The sequence below is a fragment of the Lonchura striata genome, chromosome 3 (genome assembly GCF_046129695.1).
Source record: "Lonchura striata isolate bLonStr1 chromosome 3, bLonStr1.mat, whole genome shotgun sequence".
NCBI classification, from domain to species: Eukaryota; Metazoa; Chordata; class Aves; order Passeriformes; family Estrildidae; genus Lonchura; species Lonchura striata.
In genome coordinates, this window is record NC_134605.1 from 80,707,085 (window position 1) to 80,723,044 (window position 15,960).

General features: G+C 35.1%; 1 protein-coding gene across 1 annotated transcript in view; it reads left to right on the plus strand.

Annotated features, from left to right (window-relative positions):
• The window catches only part of IBTK (inhibitor of Bruton tyrosine kinase), a 53,353-nt gene that overhangs the window by 26,733 nt on the left and 10,660 nt on the right, over positions 1–15,960 (plus strand). Inside the window, exons 14-25 of the mRNA XM_021546192.2 lie at positions 166–248; positions 351–388; positions 2,069–2,162; positions 2,585–2,686; positions 3,432–3,549; positions 5,189–5,249; positions 5,904–6,031; positions 7,526–7,638; positions 8,219–8,367; positions 8,559–8,722; positions 9,869–9,961; positions 11,085–11,243. Of these exons, the coding sequence (XP_021401867.2) occupies positions 166–248; positions 351–388; positions 2,069–2,162; positions 2,585–2,686; positions 3,432–3,549; positions 5,189–5,249; positions 5,904–6,031; positions 7,526–7,638; positions 8,219–8,367; positions 8,559–8,722; positions 9,869–9,961; positions 11,085–11,243 (1,302 nt within the window). The remainder of the gene's footprint in view (positions 1–165; positions 249–350; positions 389–2,068; positions 2,163–2,584; positions 2,687–3,431; positions 3,550–5,188; positions 5,250–5,903; positions 6,032–7,525; positions 7,639–8,218; positions 8,368–8,558; positions 8,723–9,868; positions 9,962–11,084; positions 11,244–15,960) is intronic.

Below are 15,960 nucleotides of genomic sequence, written 5' to 3' on the forward strand. Positions count from 1 at the left end.
GTGCCTGTTCTTTTGGGTTTATGTTCTGTGGTATTATTACAGTTCAGGTGTGTGTGATTTCAAAGGATAAATCCTAATTTGCTAAAGCTAGCATTTAATTGTAGAGTTTACAGCTTGTAGCTCTTCTAAATAGTCACAGTTCTGATGCTATTAAATATCTTCTAGTTCATACCTCTACGATGTGACCCTGAAATCTTTAGATGGAAAGGAGTTCCCGTGTCATAAGTGTGTACTTTGTGCAAGACTTGGTATGTGTGTGTATTTTTATATATATTTATGTAACATAAGTTATATTGTCTTTTTTAACTGTCATTTTATTGCATCTTGAACTGAAATGCCTTTCTTTACAGATTATTTTCACAGCATGTTAAGCAGCTCATGGATTGAGGTAAGTTTGACAAAACCATGTGAGATGGTACATTTTATTTTGCATCAAATAAGTGACAGCTTTTCAGTTTTTCCTATAATAAATACTAGGGCTAAGGAAGGGTTGGATTCTTTGATTCTGTTTGCAAGAAAAAAACCCCCGCAAGCCACATTTTTGGTTATTCTGTGTTTGTACTATTGAGATTATGTATTAATTGAGAATAATAAATACTGTATATCAAAGGAAATTGCCGCTTTTGTTTTAGGGGTTTAGTTTGAACTAGTTCATGGCTTTATAAAAAACCGCTGACTGGACTGTTCTTATGGGATACTGCTTTGGATGAATTTTCATTTTCTTTCTGTAGAAAATGGTACAATTTACATAGTATAGAGTTTATGTCATATGTACTGAGTGCAAGAGAGAGCAGGATCAAGGGTCAGTGTGTAGAAATACAGCTGACTTTTGCTGTTAAATGAAATGGAAGAAATCAGGGACTATTCTACTTAGTCACCAACTGCTGTTTCAAAAGGTGTAGATCTTTAATTTGTCTTGGTTCCTATTTGCCAGCTGTGTGTCAATGCCCTGGTTGTTCCTGGACATTGTAATTTGACAAAATACCTCTGTTTAACTACCTGAGCACTATTGGTAATGCTTATGGAAAGAGAGGAATGGTCTAAGTGGAGAAGTATTTTTCTGAGACTGAAAACTAAAGCAGTGTGCAGGAGTTTCTCAAATTTCTTAGCTTTCCAGCAATTCATTAAGAACAGTAAGTACTTAAGTGAAGTACTGGCAGTTCTGTTCTGCTGTGAAACAGAACTTCACCCATCCTCCAGCTTACTGTGCTGCCTTTTCCTAAGTCATCTCTCAAAAAAACATATTTGAAACACTGTGAGACCAGTGATTGATTTAAGGGTTTTTTTAAAGTGTTGAGTGTCCCTTTGTGTAATGGTTTTGTATATCAGTATGTAGTTCCCTATTATTTTGTTAGTAAACCTAAATCAATGTAAATTAATAAGTAAATATTTTGTGAAGCAAGGGCTGTAGATGTTATCTAAAAATTGTAATGTCTGTAAGAGGTTTTTAACTGTTATATGTCAGTACCAGTAGCATGCTCTAAAGCAAAGTAAATATTTCAGTATGAAGCTTTACTTGGGTACCACCTGAAGTAAACCTAAGTTGTTAAGCAGCAATGAACACAAATAGTGACAATTGCATTGTTCAGTGGCAAATGTTTGCTCTTAGGAAGCTTTACCTTAATAGTTTGGACGGTTCTTCAAATGGAGGGCTTGATGAGGGCCTTGTTTGCAGAGGCATTAACAGTAGTGACTACTTCAGTATTATTGTTATTTGGGAACTTGTGATTTCATCAGCTCTTTTGACCTTGAAAGGAAAGCAGTTCAGTACTTGCATAGAGGATTTTTGTAGTTCTACTTCTAGGCAATTGTTGGTAAAGTAATATAGTCAAGGAGGATTGTTAGAGTCGATGATCAAAGTGATCAAACATGAAACTGTTTCATGGGTACTTATTCAGAAGTTTGAACAGATTTTGTACAAATGCTTAAGTAATTATTTAACTTTGAAAATGTGACCTTCAATCTGAGTGTGTTCTTAATATAGGTACTGTCCTAATTTTATATTTTATTCCAAGTAGTTAATCTTTCTGTTTCTTCTTTTTTTTCTTTAAATACTTCTGCCTTTTAGGCTACCTGCTCAGCTCTGGAAATGCCCATCCATTCTGACATACTGCAGATAATTGTGGATTACTTGTATACAGATGAAGCTCTTGCCATAAAAGGTGCCATTAGTATATTTTCACCTGTAGCTCTTGGATTTTTTCCATTTTTAAAATAGAAATTCAGAACTTAATGTGCTTGTGTTGGAGTTAACATTTAAAAAAAAAATCAAAATTTTTGACTCTTTCTTTAGAGTTTGAGGGGATAGCAGTATTCCAGGCCTTGTTTTACCTTTTCTTTAGTTAGTCAAACTGCAGTTTTGTTTTTCCCTCCTTTTTTTTTTTTTTTTTTTTTTTTTTTTTTTTTTTTTTGATTCAAAAAGTGGACTGTTGGTGCTCTTCTAAACTATTTCTTGTGCTGTGAAAATCCCATCAAAATTTGTGAAGCCATTATATTTGTGCTTTGGTAAAATGTCATTGAAGCTGTCTGTTTTATAGTTGCTTTTGATTTGCCCCCAGTGTTTACATGATGCTTTATTTTCCAGATTCTCAAAATGTGGAGTTCATATGTAACGTTCTTGTGGTAGCAGACCAGCTTCTTATATCCAGACTCAAGGAAATCTGTGAAGTAGCCATTGCAGAAAAATGTGAGTCCTTCCACATGTACTGTAAAGGGTTAGAGAACAAGAAATGTTATTTTTAGATCTTCTTGCCTTTTGCAGCAAAGAACTTGTATATGTTCCTTTTGTGTATGTTACATTTTGATGTTCATTGCATGTCTGCTAATAATTGCTGCTTTAGTCAGAGCAATATTCTAGGTTAGCATCATCTTCCATTCCTTTTGCGTTATCTTTATCTCATGCTCTTTAATTAAAAAAAAAGTAAAAAAACCCAAAAAACTAACCCAAATGGAATCTTAATTTCATTGAATTGAAATTTCTTTTCTTTAAAATATGATAAAATGAATTCTGTTTCTATTTCTGTCCTTGTATTTAGTGTTCCCTCTCTCCTCTTTCACTCTTCTTATTTTTTCTTTCTCCATACTAAATTGGAACATTTGGAAGTTTAACAACTGTTTTTATGCTATTTAAGAAACTTGCTATTTTTATCTTTCCTTTTTGTTTCGGACTGCTAGGTTTTAATATTTTGAAACTGATTTGTTTGTAGGTAGGGCTCTTTATTCTGTGAAGCAGCCATTGCATACAAGATGCTACAAAGTTACATGGAGCTTCCTATAGTGTATGGCTATTTGAATGTTAACATTTTTTCTAGGAATGGGGTAGTATATGATACATTTCAATAACTAGATCATGCTGCACAATCAGTGTTAAAATGGCTGCTTGATACTACAGCAAATTATCTAATGTAGTTTGTTGTGTTTTGTTTCTGTAGTGACTTTAAAGAATGCTGCTGAGCTGTTGGAGTTCTCAGCAATGTATAGTGCTGAACAGCTAAAATTGTCCTGTTTGCAGTTCATAGGACTCAATATGGCAGCTTTGCTTGAAGCAAGGTAAGCAGGAGTACAAATGTGTTCATGTATTAGTTGTAAAATTTAAATATCCCAAAAAAGTAAAAAGGATTGGAATAACTAATATGGACAGCTTAATGTTAAAATGCAGCTGAATGCTTCTAGTTTAAAGATAGGCTCATTTTTGTCAGTTAGGGAGACAGAAGCTAGTTAAATATCTGTACATACTGTACCAGTTCTATAGTACAAAACTGTATATTACAGTCTGGCATGAAGAGCCTCTCTGGGCTTTAACATTAGGTCAAGTCTTTTTCAGGGTTTTAAAAATATTTTTGAAGATGCATAAAACTGCTGTGGGGCTTTTCTTGTCCCTCCATTTGGAGGTTGTTTTTCTGGGGGATGGGGATTATTGCAGGGATTTTTTGTTTGTTTTAGGATTGTTTGTTTGTGTGGGTTTTTTTTTAAATGTGGTTGTTAACAATACATTTTTGATTTGTTTTATTAAGTAGGTGTATTAAATAGTTGCTTCATTTTCCAAAGAGGATAGGCCTGCCCTCTGGTAGTCTTTTTGTTTAAATGTCTGCAGTGAGAGATGAACAAATTGATTTATTATCCTTACTTTCCACAGTGGTTCTAAAGTTCTGAGAGGTTGAAGGTGTGCTCTGGCCTTCCTTCTCTTGATGCTTTTGGACAGGCCATCAAGTTGCTTCCTAAGTACATATCATCTTCTCAGAGCAAACCCTATCAGCACTAATTTAAGTTCTTTTCTAGCAAAACCTTAAGAAAAACACCAAAAAAAAAAAAATCCAGCCAAAAAAATCTTTATTGTGAGTTCTCTCTTTCCTTTTTGTCAGACTTCTTTATACTTACATAAGTTCCTAGAGATCTGAAACAGTTCAGAATGCCAGCATTTCATTGCCATGTCACACAGAGGCTTCATTTGCATCCCAGATACAGAAGTTCATTCATATTAGCAATTTCCCTCTTCACCTCTTTATAAAGTATAAACATTCTAACCTTTTTGGAGAGAAGAGTAAAAATCTAGTAATGTTGCCTTAAATATTATTTGGAATTCAGACTTGTTTTCTCTTAAGTCTACATGCAATATTCTTACTACAGTTAAGAATCTATCTAAATTTTAGTGAAAATCTGAAAATGTTAGTATTGGGTAGAAAGATTTTAATTTTAGAAACCTGAGACAGAACTAAGTCCTGACAGCTTTTTGCAATGAGAACTGCTCACATGGACAAGACAGTTCTGTTGGGTCAAGTTTGTTGCTGTAGTATTGTTTATTGGCATAAATGTCTATGTTGTGTGTTGTGTTTGAGTTTTTTTGAGAATTTACATAGATTTTGAGTATTTAGATACATGTTAGGAGGACAGTATGCAGAAATAGGTAAAACAATCACCAGTTCTTGTTAGCTTAAATATATAGGTCTGTTTTGGCTGTGACCTTAGGTAAAGGTAGGTGGAAAACGTGTATTTAATCCTGCCCTACAACAAAGGTACTGATTAGTTTTTATTTTATATTCAGTATCTTCCTTTAGACTCTGACCAGCATGAATAGGTGATAATACCTGTAGGTGAGATTCATCCAAAATGTTCATTTGAATTTTTCATTAATGTGATTTTTTATAAGCTGCTAAGATTAATTTGGTATTTAAGAATAATTGTTTTTTAGGACTCTGGATGTCTTAAGTGATGAAGTTGTGAAGGATCTTTCTGTTTATTACAGGAAAATGGTAAGTTGTACGACTTGAGTGTAAGCTGATTAGGTATAAAATGAGAATAGATAAAGTTGCCTGCTTCTATTATCATGCTCAAGGAGTTCATGTTTCATTATTCACTAGCTACTACTGCAATAGTGTTATGTCTTTTAAATTAATTAGTTATACACATTAAACATATTAATGTTCTGTAATTAGAAATTGTTGCATGGAACAGTGTAAGCAAAACCTATGGAAAAGAGCATCCCTTAATTAGAAGAAAGGAGAAGAAAGCGGAAAATTTCAGGGTGATCGTATAGATGTTAAGATCTATATGATGTTAACAGTAAGAAGAAGAATGTGAAAATTGAACTGTAATGCAATGGTGAAAGCCAAGACACATTATAATCCAGTATCCTTTTACTATAAAAGATAAATATTTGCAAAATCTTTAAGCTCTTTTTTTTGCCATAAGTTAACAATAGATGAAACACAGGCATTTAGACTCTGTCACTTAAGATACTTCTCCAGTTTTGCTTAAAGATATAACTTAAGTTTATAAGCTTGTTAAGTGATTAATTACGTGATCTATGAAAGTGTTTTAAATGATGAACGGTTTTGGCCCTCTTACATAAATTTGGTAGCATACAACTTCAGTGAAACTTAATGTAACAACTTTTACAACTGCAGATTCCAGCTATGGTCAGAAGAGTAATTACTCCATATCCAGATGGACCTGACATAAGTTCTTTTGAGCCTGAAGATGGAGAGAACTTTGTATTTTTAAGGGAAGAAATGAATACAGAACAAAATTCTCAGTAAGTATTTGTTTTTCATGAGTGTTTTTAACAAGATAAAAAATGAATACGGAACAAAATTATCAGTAAGTATTTGTTTTTCATCAATATTTTTAACAAGATAAACTGTGTGTGGCATTAATCACCATTTGCATTGGTGTCTGACTGCATTTAAATTCAGAATTGAAAGATTAAGAAATGAGATTTCAAAGACCATTCTCAGTTTCCTTAAGACTTTGAAAATGTTGCAAAACTGCAGCAGAGCACTTTCAATTTGTAAGTAGCATGTAAGTAAAGGTTGCAAAATGAGCATTCACAGCAATGTCTAGGGCTTGTGCATGTGATGAGAGTATCTGTATATGTGTGAGGCCAACTGTGCAGTTCATTGTACTTCACTGAATTAGGAGCGATCAAAAGAGAAAAAACAGACTAGTGAATGTAGTATAGATCTGTTTGAAAAATTGTAATAATCTAAATTTCTTGATATTAACAAAATTGTCAAGTGAAATACAGAGCTTTGTAATATGATAGGATGGCTTGGTAACAGCTTCCAAACAGTGGGATAAGATGTCAGCCTGCAGAAGAAACCTCACGTTCAGTATTGTGTACTGTTCTGAGCACTTGTGTCAGGAAAAGTTGCACTAAATAAACTAGTATAGGTAAGAGCTAGTAGATCAAGGAAACCAAGATGCTACTTCGTATTCAACTGCAAGCCTTTTAGTGTTTTTCAAGGCTGGGTGGTAGCTTCTAGGGAATTGGGTAGTCCAAGGATTAAAAAATAGACACTCCAAGTAATGTGAGGTAGTGCTGCAGGAGTGATTAAGTAATTATGTAGTTACTTAACAAAAAGCTGTTTAAAGAAGCTTTGAAATGTAGCTGCATTTCATGTAATTCTGAGTGGTTTTGTTAAAATGAAAGATGCCTTTTGTTTAATTTCACTCTTTCTTGATAGCCTAGAGAGGAACACATGAAATTTGGGCAACATCACCCTGTATCTGCTTTATTGTAAAATTAGTATTATTATAATGGCAGTGTTTATGTTGTGGAAAAATGAAACCAATTGTGGCATTTATTGAGCTTCAGTAATTTAGGACAAAGCAAGAGAGAAAAAAATGGTGAGTTGTCTGTAATTTGCTTTATGTCAGTTGCTGTGATCTGTAGCAGGTTTAATCTGACCTAGGTGGCAGTGCCAGCCTGTGCAGCAGCTGTGTCTTCCACTGTGTCAGCAGAAGTCTGTGTGCAGTATAATAGTCCAGAGGCTAGATCTAGATTGGAAAGAATTTTTTTTTTCTTCCTGGATTCTTCTTTCCCCCAAAATCATTTATGAAGTGGTTGTACCAGTGCATAAGCAGAGCAGGAGCAGGCAGCTAGTGCCAGCTGCTAAGATCAGGTACTACCACTTGAAGTATAGCTGCTGCTGCTGACTGAAAAATTTGACATTGACATGGGTAGCTCTGAAGCTCAGTTTCTTTGGCTTTAATGCATTCTGTGGGGTTTTTTGTTTTTTCCTATTAGGGAAACCCTTTTCAAAAAAGCAAAAACTAAGGCAAAAAAGAAGCCAAGGAAACGGTCTGACAGCTCTGGAGGATATAATCTGTCAGATATTATTCAGAGTCCAGCCTCTACAGGTCAGTGGGAAAGAGATTCCTTTCAGGTATAAAAACAGAACATAAAGTGTGACATGCAATGCAATTTCTATATTTCAAGAAGGAAATCTTAGTATTTCTTTTCTTGTGAACATTATAGTTGAATTTAAATAGTGAATTCTTAAGATTTAGGTTGTTTTTGAAAGAGTGCTTGTCATCATACCCAAAGTTCAGACAAAAGCATGTATTTTATCAAATAAATATAATGCATGTTTTCTTACGTGGTTTTAATAAGTGGAACATTTCTTAGTGTATTGTGGGTTTTTTTCCTGAAACAAAGAATAAATTACCCACTTTTTACTGAGAAGATAGTAGAAGAATTAAGGGGGAAAGTGTTGTTATTTGTATATTGTGAGACAGAGGAAGAAAACTGCAAGTAATGTCATTCTGAAAAAATATTTAGGATAGCAAACAATTTGCCTATACTTACCACTGTCTAGTATTCTGGACTAGATAAATTTCTGGTTGTTTTATGGTCATCATATGGTGTGAATAATTTTTGTGTTTGTTAAGCATTGTTTAGTCTGGCTCTCATGATTTAATAGTTTTTTCTTATTTCTAGGCTCAGTAAAACTGGATAAAGCTAACTCAGTAGACTCACTTCCAGAACTCTTAACATCTGACTCTGAAGGTAGTTACGCAGGAGTGGGTAGTCCCAGAGACTTGCAGTCCCCTGACTTCACAAAAGGATTTCATCCAGAGAGGACTGAGGTTGGATTTCCTCTTAGCAAGTTTTTTGTGTTTATTTAGTCCATCAAAACAGAGTTTGTATTTTAGAGTCTTTCTGTGAACCTGTTGTACTTACAATTGAGTAGACAACTTTGAAGAGTTGTTTATTTAAATAAGAAAATAAAATTTGGTGTTTGAAATGATTATTCAACAATTTTCTGCCTGATCTTTAGGTGAAGGACAAAGTATGCAGTCAGGGTGTGAAACCCTCTCACCCTAACAAGGAGATGAAGTCATGCAAGGGAGCATCAGCATTGATGCAGTCTGTTCCACAGTCCATTCCCAGTGCCAGACACAACTCTGCAAGCTCTCCCAATTGGGTAGCAACCAGTTTCAGGTGCAGTAATACTTAAAGTCACTGTTTTACACTTGGTAGTGAAAGCTAATAATGTTCTATTCAGACTAAAAAGCTATCTGCTCTTCAAAATGATCATACATTACTTGACACGTGATCTCAAGATCTTGGTAATTTAATAAAAGGACAACATTTTGTAATTATTCATTGAGAGAAGCAATTCTATATATATTATTCTTATTTTTTTAATTGCTTCTACTCTGTACTTTTCTAACACCTACTTTGTTAATACTGTGTAAAATACTGGAGAGTTTTTTGTAGAACTGTACCATGCTTAAAGCCTTTAGAAGCTCTGCTGTACTTTGAGTTTTTTTAGGCCTTTAGGCTTAAACAGGCTGTAGAAATCAACACCACAAGTTTAACTGGTACAATAATAAAAACTTGAGTATTGTTTTTTATCTGTAAGGAGAGATGGAGGAAGTGCTGCTTGTGTTTTATGCCAAAGACTGTCCTTGAATCGAGTTGTAATTACAGATGTATTTAAGTACACACATTTTAATTTATATTTACATTTTATTTATGTTTTTTGTAAAGCTTAGGAATGTGTAGATTTAATTAATGCTTATTTCAGTGGAAGTTTAAAATTAAGTCATGTATGAAAAAGGGACTGATACCTGGAGTTTGAGAGTGTTACTGATGTTTGTGTAGCGCTCTGACTGCAAAAACTGTTTTGTTTATCATGTCAAAGAATTTTAATCCTTCACTTAAAAGAGAGATCTAATTCAACCTTCAGAACTGCAAGCAGTGCCTTTCTATAACTTAGCATGAGCATTTGACTACTAAATAAGTATTCTTATTTAGCTAATTTTTTGAAGTAATCATAGCTTTAGATATCTAATCTTTTTAGAGTTTTATTTTTTTAAAGTAATCATAGTTCACATCTCTTTGTTTTTTACTATAATGAGTCTTGAAAGTATTTTTATAGTGTGCTCTTAAATATGTATATATTTATAAAAGTTTTGTCAGAAACATTTTATTTGAGGTTTGCCATAATTGAGGAAACAGATGTAAATTATACAACCAGTTACCAATCCTATGTATGATTTAGAGGATTTCAGTAAAGGCTGAAACTGTGGATTGTAAGTAAAAATCAGTGCCTTGTAAGGTAACTTTTTATTTTTCATATAGCCCTGCCAGCCCTCCTGCTATGGATCTCAGAACCATCATGGAAATTGAAGAAAGTATGCAGAAATGTGGAACCATGCCAAAGGCAAATTCAAGGTTGGTAAAAAACCAAAATGTATAAAAAAAAAAGTGTTATAGGCCTAAGTTGTTATGAATTTACTTAGTGGTTTAGGCCATCCAGTTTAAAAAAAGCAAGATAAAGGTTGTCCTGTTTGGTTTTGAACAGCTTTGTTTACTTCATTATGTTGTTTTTCTTTGAGCATACAAAATGTGTCCCTTTATTTTACTCTAGTCTTGTTTTGTCAACTCTAGTGCAAAAGAGCGAGCTAGTGTCTTAAATAAGTGGTCTGTCCTGCTGAGCCTTTCTGTTTACAACCAAAAAGAATTAATTCTTGTCCATAGGACTTTGGAAATTACTTGTGCACGAAAACTGGATTTGAGAAGTTCATTTCTTGTCGTGCATTCTCTGACCTCTCCCAGAACTCATGTCTTGATGTTGATCATTCTTCAGACAGAAGCAAGTGTGGTTCCTTCTTGTAGAAGCATCCCAAAAGACACAAGGAGATAAATGTGCTTTTTTACAAGGCAGTATATTAAAGCTAGCATTGCTTAAGTGGCAACATACAGAAGAGAACAGGGGGTGACTCTCATGACCTTTGAGGTGTGGCTTTCCTATAAAGAAGAGTTGGGACAGTACTCCTGGAATCTGGTAAAGGCTTGCTTGATGGATAGATTCAGAAACTGCAAACAAAACAGCCAAGACTGAAGAATCCAAATAGCTTAGAAAAGAGAATTATTACAGATAGAAGGAATGGCTCTATGCTGTTGTATACATTTTTTAATGTATGAATATTTTTGGTTTAAGGGAGCTAAGCTTGACAATCTCTAAAAAATCACAAGATTACAAAATAGTCTTCATCTGGTGGTAGTCCTCTTTTGGTGACTTGATTCCTACTCTGCATCTTTTAATTTATGGACATCTATATGAAGAATATTTCTATGATGTGTTCTTTCTGTCACTCTTGATATTAATTGATCCTTATTAATGCTTCCCAGCCATCTAAGCCCTTGCCCCCAGCCCTTGCCTTTTGGCACTATAAGGAAAGTATTTTTGTTTAGGAAAGAAGTTATTTCTCAGTTTAATTTGCAGGATTAAAGGTGAGTTAATCTCAAAGGACATGGATCTTACAGCTTCTTTCTTTGCAATGTCCATTCACAGCCGAATGATGTCTCATGGAATCAAGCTTTCTCAGAAGCAAAGGAAAATGATTGCCCTGGCAGCAAAAGATAATGGAGCAGTAGCTAGCAGCCTGGAGCCTACCACTGCAGTAACTGCACCACCTCCACCCACAAAAGTTGCAAAACTAGGGAATGCATGGTATGTTATAAATCAAGTATCAATCCTTTTTCTTTGGAGAGTTTTTACATTGAATAAGCAGACTGAATTATTTGTATCTACATTTGGAAGTAATCTAGAAATTCAAAGCGGGTAGGGAAATGCAGTGGTTGCAGTTTAACAGTTCTTTGAAAGTTTGCTCTGAGTCAGAAGACTGCATCCCATCTGGTGCTTTCCTGTGTATGATGTATTTGCAGATGGTGTCCAAGTAGATCATAGAAGAAGAAGATTGAGAACTAGCTCTGAAACTTAGCTAGGAAAAGGTTATTGAAAACCATTATGAGTGGGATTTTTTCTCTGTCAAAACCAAAGGAAAATGTTAGCCCTTCCTGGGGGAAGGTCTGGAATGACTTCGGACTAGAGCAAAATTGATCCAAATTTGGGATAACAAAATTATCTAGGTCTCAGAGCTGGAGGGAGCTTTGGGTGCTTCTAAAAGTTTTTATGGTAGAAGGATGCTTAGGGGTTTAAAATTACTTTGAATGCTGATCACATACAATTTAAGGGTTTGCATTAATATCATAGTATCAAATACAAAAATAGTTTATAATCTCTTCAGTGAATTAGGTTTATAACAAATGTAATAAGGTGCTAGCCCAAGTCATGCTTTGATCGTCACCTATACTGTTGGTATTGGATAAAAACATAAACAAAACATGTAGAAGTTTCAAATTATGTATATTTAATGGGTTTGATTATCACAGGATTAATACCTATTTGCATGCTTTAAGCATGAAATAAATGTTAATTTCAAGTTAATTTAAGTGAATGTGGCCATTTTTCCAGTTTTCCCTATTCAAGAAGGTCTAGACTTTTATTGCAGATTACATTTGTACTGCTTCCCTAGAAGGACTGTCAGTCTCCTCTTTCTATAGCTTACTTGGTTGTACCTCAGTGAGAGCAAAGGTTTTGGCATACCCATCACAGTCACTCTTAAGCTTTCTGTCTTCTCAATTGCTTTTCATCCATGTACACCTGAGACTAAAATCTAGGGTCTCCTTTACTCCTCCAATCCCTTAAATTTGTTCTGATACAATATTGGGTGAAGCCCACAATTTTATTTTTAAGAGGAAAGACAATGAGTTGGTTTGCACTTAAGGATTCAGACTCTTCCTGATCTCTGAACAATAATTGAGACCTCGACAAAAAGAAAAACAAGGTTTGCAAGATTCATCTTCTGAAGTCTAGTGAGGGGATGAATTTGTGTCCTTAAAACTGGTCCTCTCAAATGCTTTGAAGACATGCTACCTGCTTTATGCACGTGATTTTGCAGGTCAAGCAGCAGGTTAATTATTTGCCTTAGCTAATGGAAGTGTCACAGGGCTGAGATGCTACTGAGCTCTGAGACTTAAAATTTACTAGGAGAATTTGACAATTGAATCGCATGTTGATGAGCACAGCAAACACTGTCATTCTATCCTTTATTATATTAAAAAAAGTAATACTCTATCTACTATTTGTAATCTCACTACTGATGTTGTAATTATCCATGACGACAATGCCATATAAAAATTCTAAAAATTAAAGACAAAATTGTTTATAGAAATAAAATGAAGGTGAAGGAGAATCTCCATCCTTTTATCAGGTGCAGTGACGAAGTATGAAGGAAATCCTGAGGCACCTGATGTCTTCTTTGCCTCAGTCTTTAATAATGAGTCATTCTCCAGATCCCCAGCCCCATGGGCTGGAATGAATCCTCCATAATCCAAGGGGAAATGGTCAGCGATGTGCTACATCTCTTAGACACACACAGGTCCATGGGGCTGGGTGGGATCAACCCAAGGGTACCGAGGGAGCTGGTGAAGGTGACCACTGAGCCACTTTAAATCATTTACCAGCAGCCCTGGTCAGATAGAGAGGGCCCTGGTGTCTGGAGCTGATCCAATGTAAGACCCATTTAAAGAAGGATTGGAAGGAGAATGTGGGGAACTATGTGCCTGTCAGCCTGACCTCAGCTCCAGGGAGGCTCAAGGGGCAGATCATCCTTAGTGCCTTAACATGGCATGTGCAGGACAACCAGGTGGTCAGGCCTAGCCAACATTTGTTTAAGAAAGGCAGGTTCTGCCTAAATAGTTTGACTTATTCATATACTATTCATCTACTCTCTGATAGATAACTTTTTACCTTATTGAGTTATTTAAACTGCAAACTGCCTATGAATTCTTTCTTGCTTTTAAAAAGCAAATAAAGACTGATTTTTGAATATCCCTCGATAAATGTCTCCAAAAAGTATATTGTGCTCTTAAGGTTCTGATTAAACAGTTTTTGGAAAGAGTTGGGCCTACTGTGTTACACAGACCATCTTAGGTGGAAAGGCTAGGGTATATTTCAGGAGGATGGAATCCAATCTAACACTCATGTGGTCACCGTGCGTGATTCCACACGTTCCTCCTGCGTTCCTCTGGCTGCCGATCTGGAAAATACTGGTAGCTCAAAAGTTCAAGCACAGAACCAGTGGCAGCTATATTAAATTTTAAAATTAGGCCTCGCTGCTGGAAGAAAACATTTATTGAATAAACTTCAAGCTGCTTTAGGCAAGCAATCAATTATTTGATTGCCCCTGCTAGTTGTTCAAAGTATTTTTATGTGTAAGGTGGAATAGTTGTGTTACTCATCTAATATTATATTTGCAGAGTTAGTCTGTAAATTCACAGTGGACTATTAATTGACTGCATTTGGCAGTCGATTGAGCTTTCCACACTTGCAATATAGTCAAAGCCAATAGAACTTGTGTTCCAGTGAAATCAGATATTCAACTTGGATGCTGAATGTGGTGAAGCACACTTGCCAGAAGGGTGTGGGACCTTCTGGCTTTTTGTCGTTGACTGAACATCTGTCATACACTATGCCCTACCTTTTCCACTAAGAGAAACCTTTAGCTTCATAGTTTTTTGGGAAACTGAACCTTTGTTTCTTCCTTTGAAGAAAACTGAAAATTAGAAGGGAGAAAATTGAATAGTGCTCTAGTAATACTTCAAAAAAATGTCTAAAGTTAACTGCATGTTGACTTTATTGGTTCTCTAAACCCACTTTGATCAAGGAAAAGGGAGTGTTGCTTATTTGTTTCAGGCCTTTTTTAAGCTTAGGAGAGTCTATGGCTTTTCAAGACCAGAGGCATGAAGAAATTTGAAGTCTCTCTTGAGAATTAACAATTGCATATCCTGATGTCTAGGTTGTTGGGTTGACAGTATTCCAGTTTATACTTAACATCAGCAGCTGTTTTGGAACTCCATTCTTTGATGGTTTGCAGTTACATCTAGAGAACCATAGCCATACTCCACTATTTTTTAAAGTATAAATTAGTTTTTCTAATTTTTAAAATTAGATAAAAATGTCAATGTATCAGACAGGACAAGCTGAAATTTAGAGTTGTTACATGTTAGGAAAATTTTGTACCACTTTTCAAACAAATAATTTTAAACCACAAATAATTTTTTTGATAGGTTCACAAACTGAGAATGACACAGTTGATTATTTTGGGAGATGTTGTTTCTGGATTGTTTTTTTTTTTGGCTCTCTGTTCCAAGGGGATCTGATTGCAGTACACAATTTTCATGGAAATGGGTAAATCAAATCAAGCTAGGCTACTTTAAAATGTCACTAGCAGAATTGGCTTCTGTGACGGCAGATCCCATGGACCATATGCATACTCAGTATAAAAGATTTAGGGAAGCTCTGGTCAAACACTTGGCTGAACTTCTGTGTGCCAGCTGGTGGTAGGAGTAGAGGATGTGCAAAATGACTCCGAGTCCCTGTATCTGGAGGTTCCCATTCTGCTTTCTATGTCTTCTGTGCTGCTTATCCAATAATTTAAATAAAAGTAAAAGATCCAGGGTGGTCTGACATCAGACATCATAAATAGATTTCAGATGCTTTTGTTGTAACATTTCAGATACAATGTTGTGCTTTTAAAATTCATTCATCTTTGTTACCTTAAATTGTGTCCCACCTAGATGTAGCTTTAAAGTTTTTGACTTGAGATGCTGCTCTTCGTATGGCAGTTGCTCAAACAATTGGCATTGTATAAAAAGCTTGTTTTACTTCTGTAGTATTTATGAAGAATTAATTCCAAAGCCTTGATAGGTAAGAGAAGAACTCAAGGTAACTGCCTTGAATTCTGTAAGTAAAAAGGTTTTAGGTTTGGAAAGTGTTCATGATACCTAAGATACCAAATTGCTGTATTTTCTTACTGGTTTATTTTTGAAAGATAGTATGCAGACTCTAATTCAGTAACTTGTGCTTGGACAAGTAAAAGAAAATGAATTATATCAGTTTTTTTAAACTTCACTGTGGATTAAGGGATTTTTAGAGCATCAAGGAGGTATAAGGAACTCAGTATCTTGGGAAGAAAAACTCAGCTATAATTGACTTTCATAGCGGTAAACTGCTTGTGTTAGACCAACAGTACCTGGAGCATTGTGATTTATGAAAATATTTTTCAAGGACTAGTACTGTTAGAAAAGGTACAGCTTATCTAAGATAAGACATCTATGAAAAAAAATTACTTTATAAGAGGATGAGGTGTGGGAAATGGGTGGCAGGGTGGGGTTTCATTTTTTTTTTCAATTTTCATGCTATTTCAAAACTACTGTCTTCCTCTGTTCTTATAGATATTTATTTCCTCTTCTTTATTGATATGACCCAAAGTGACTTATTTTAACACATGAGGTCTAGCAGGATAATGGTGGTATACAAAACC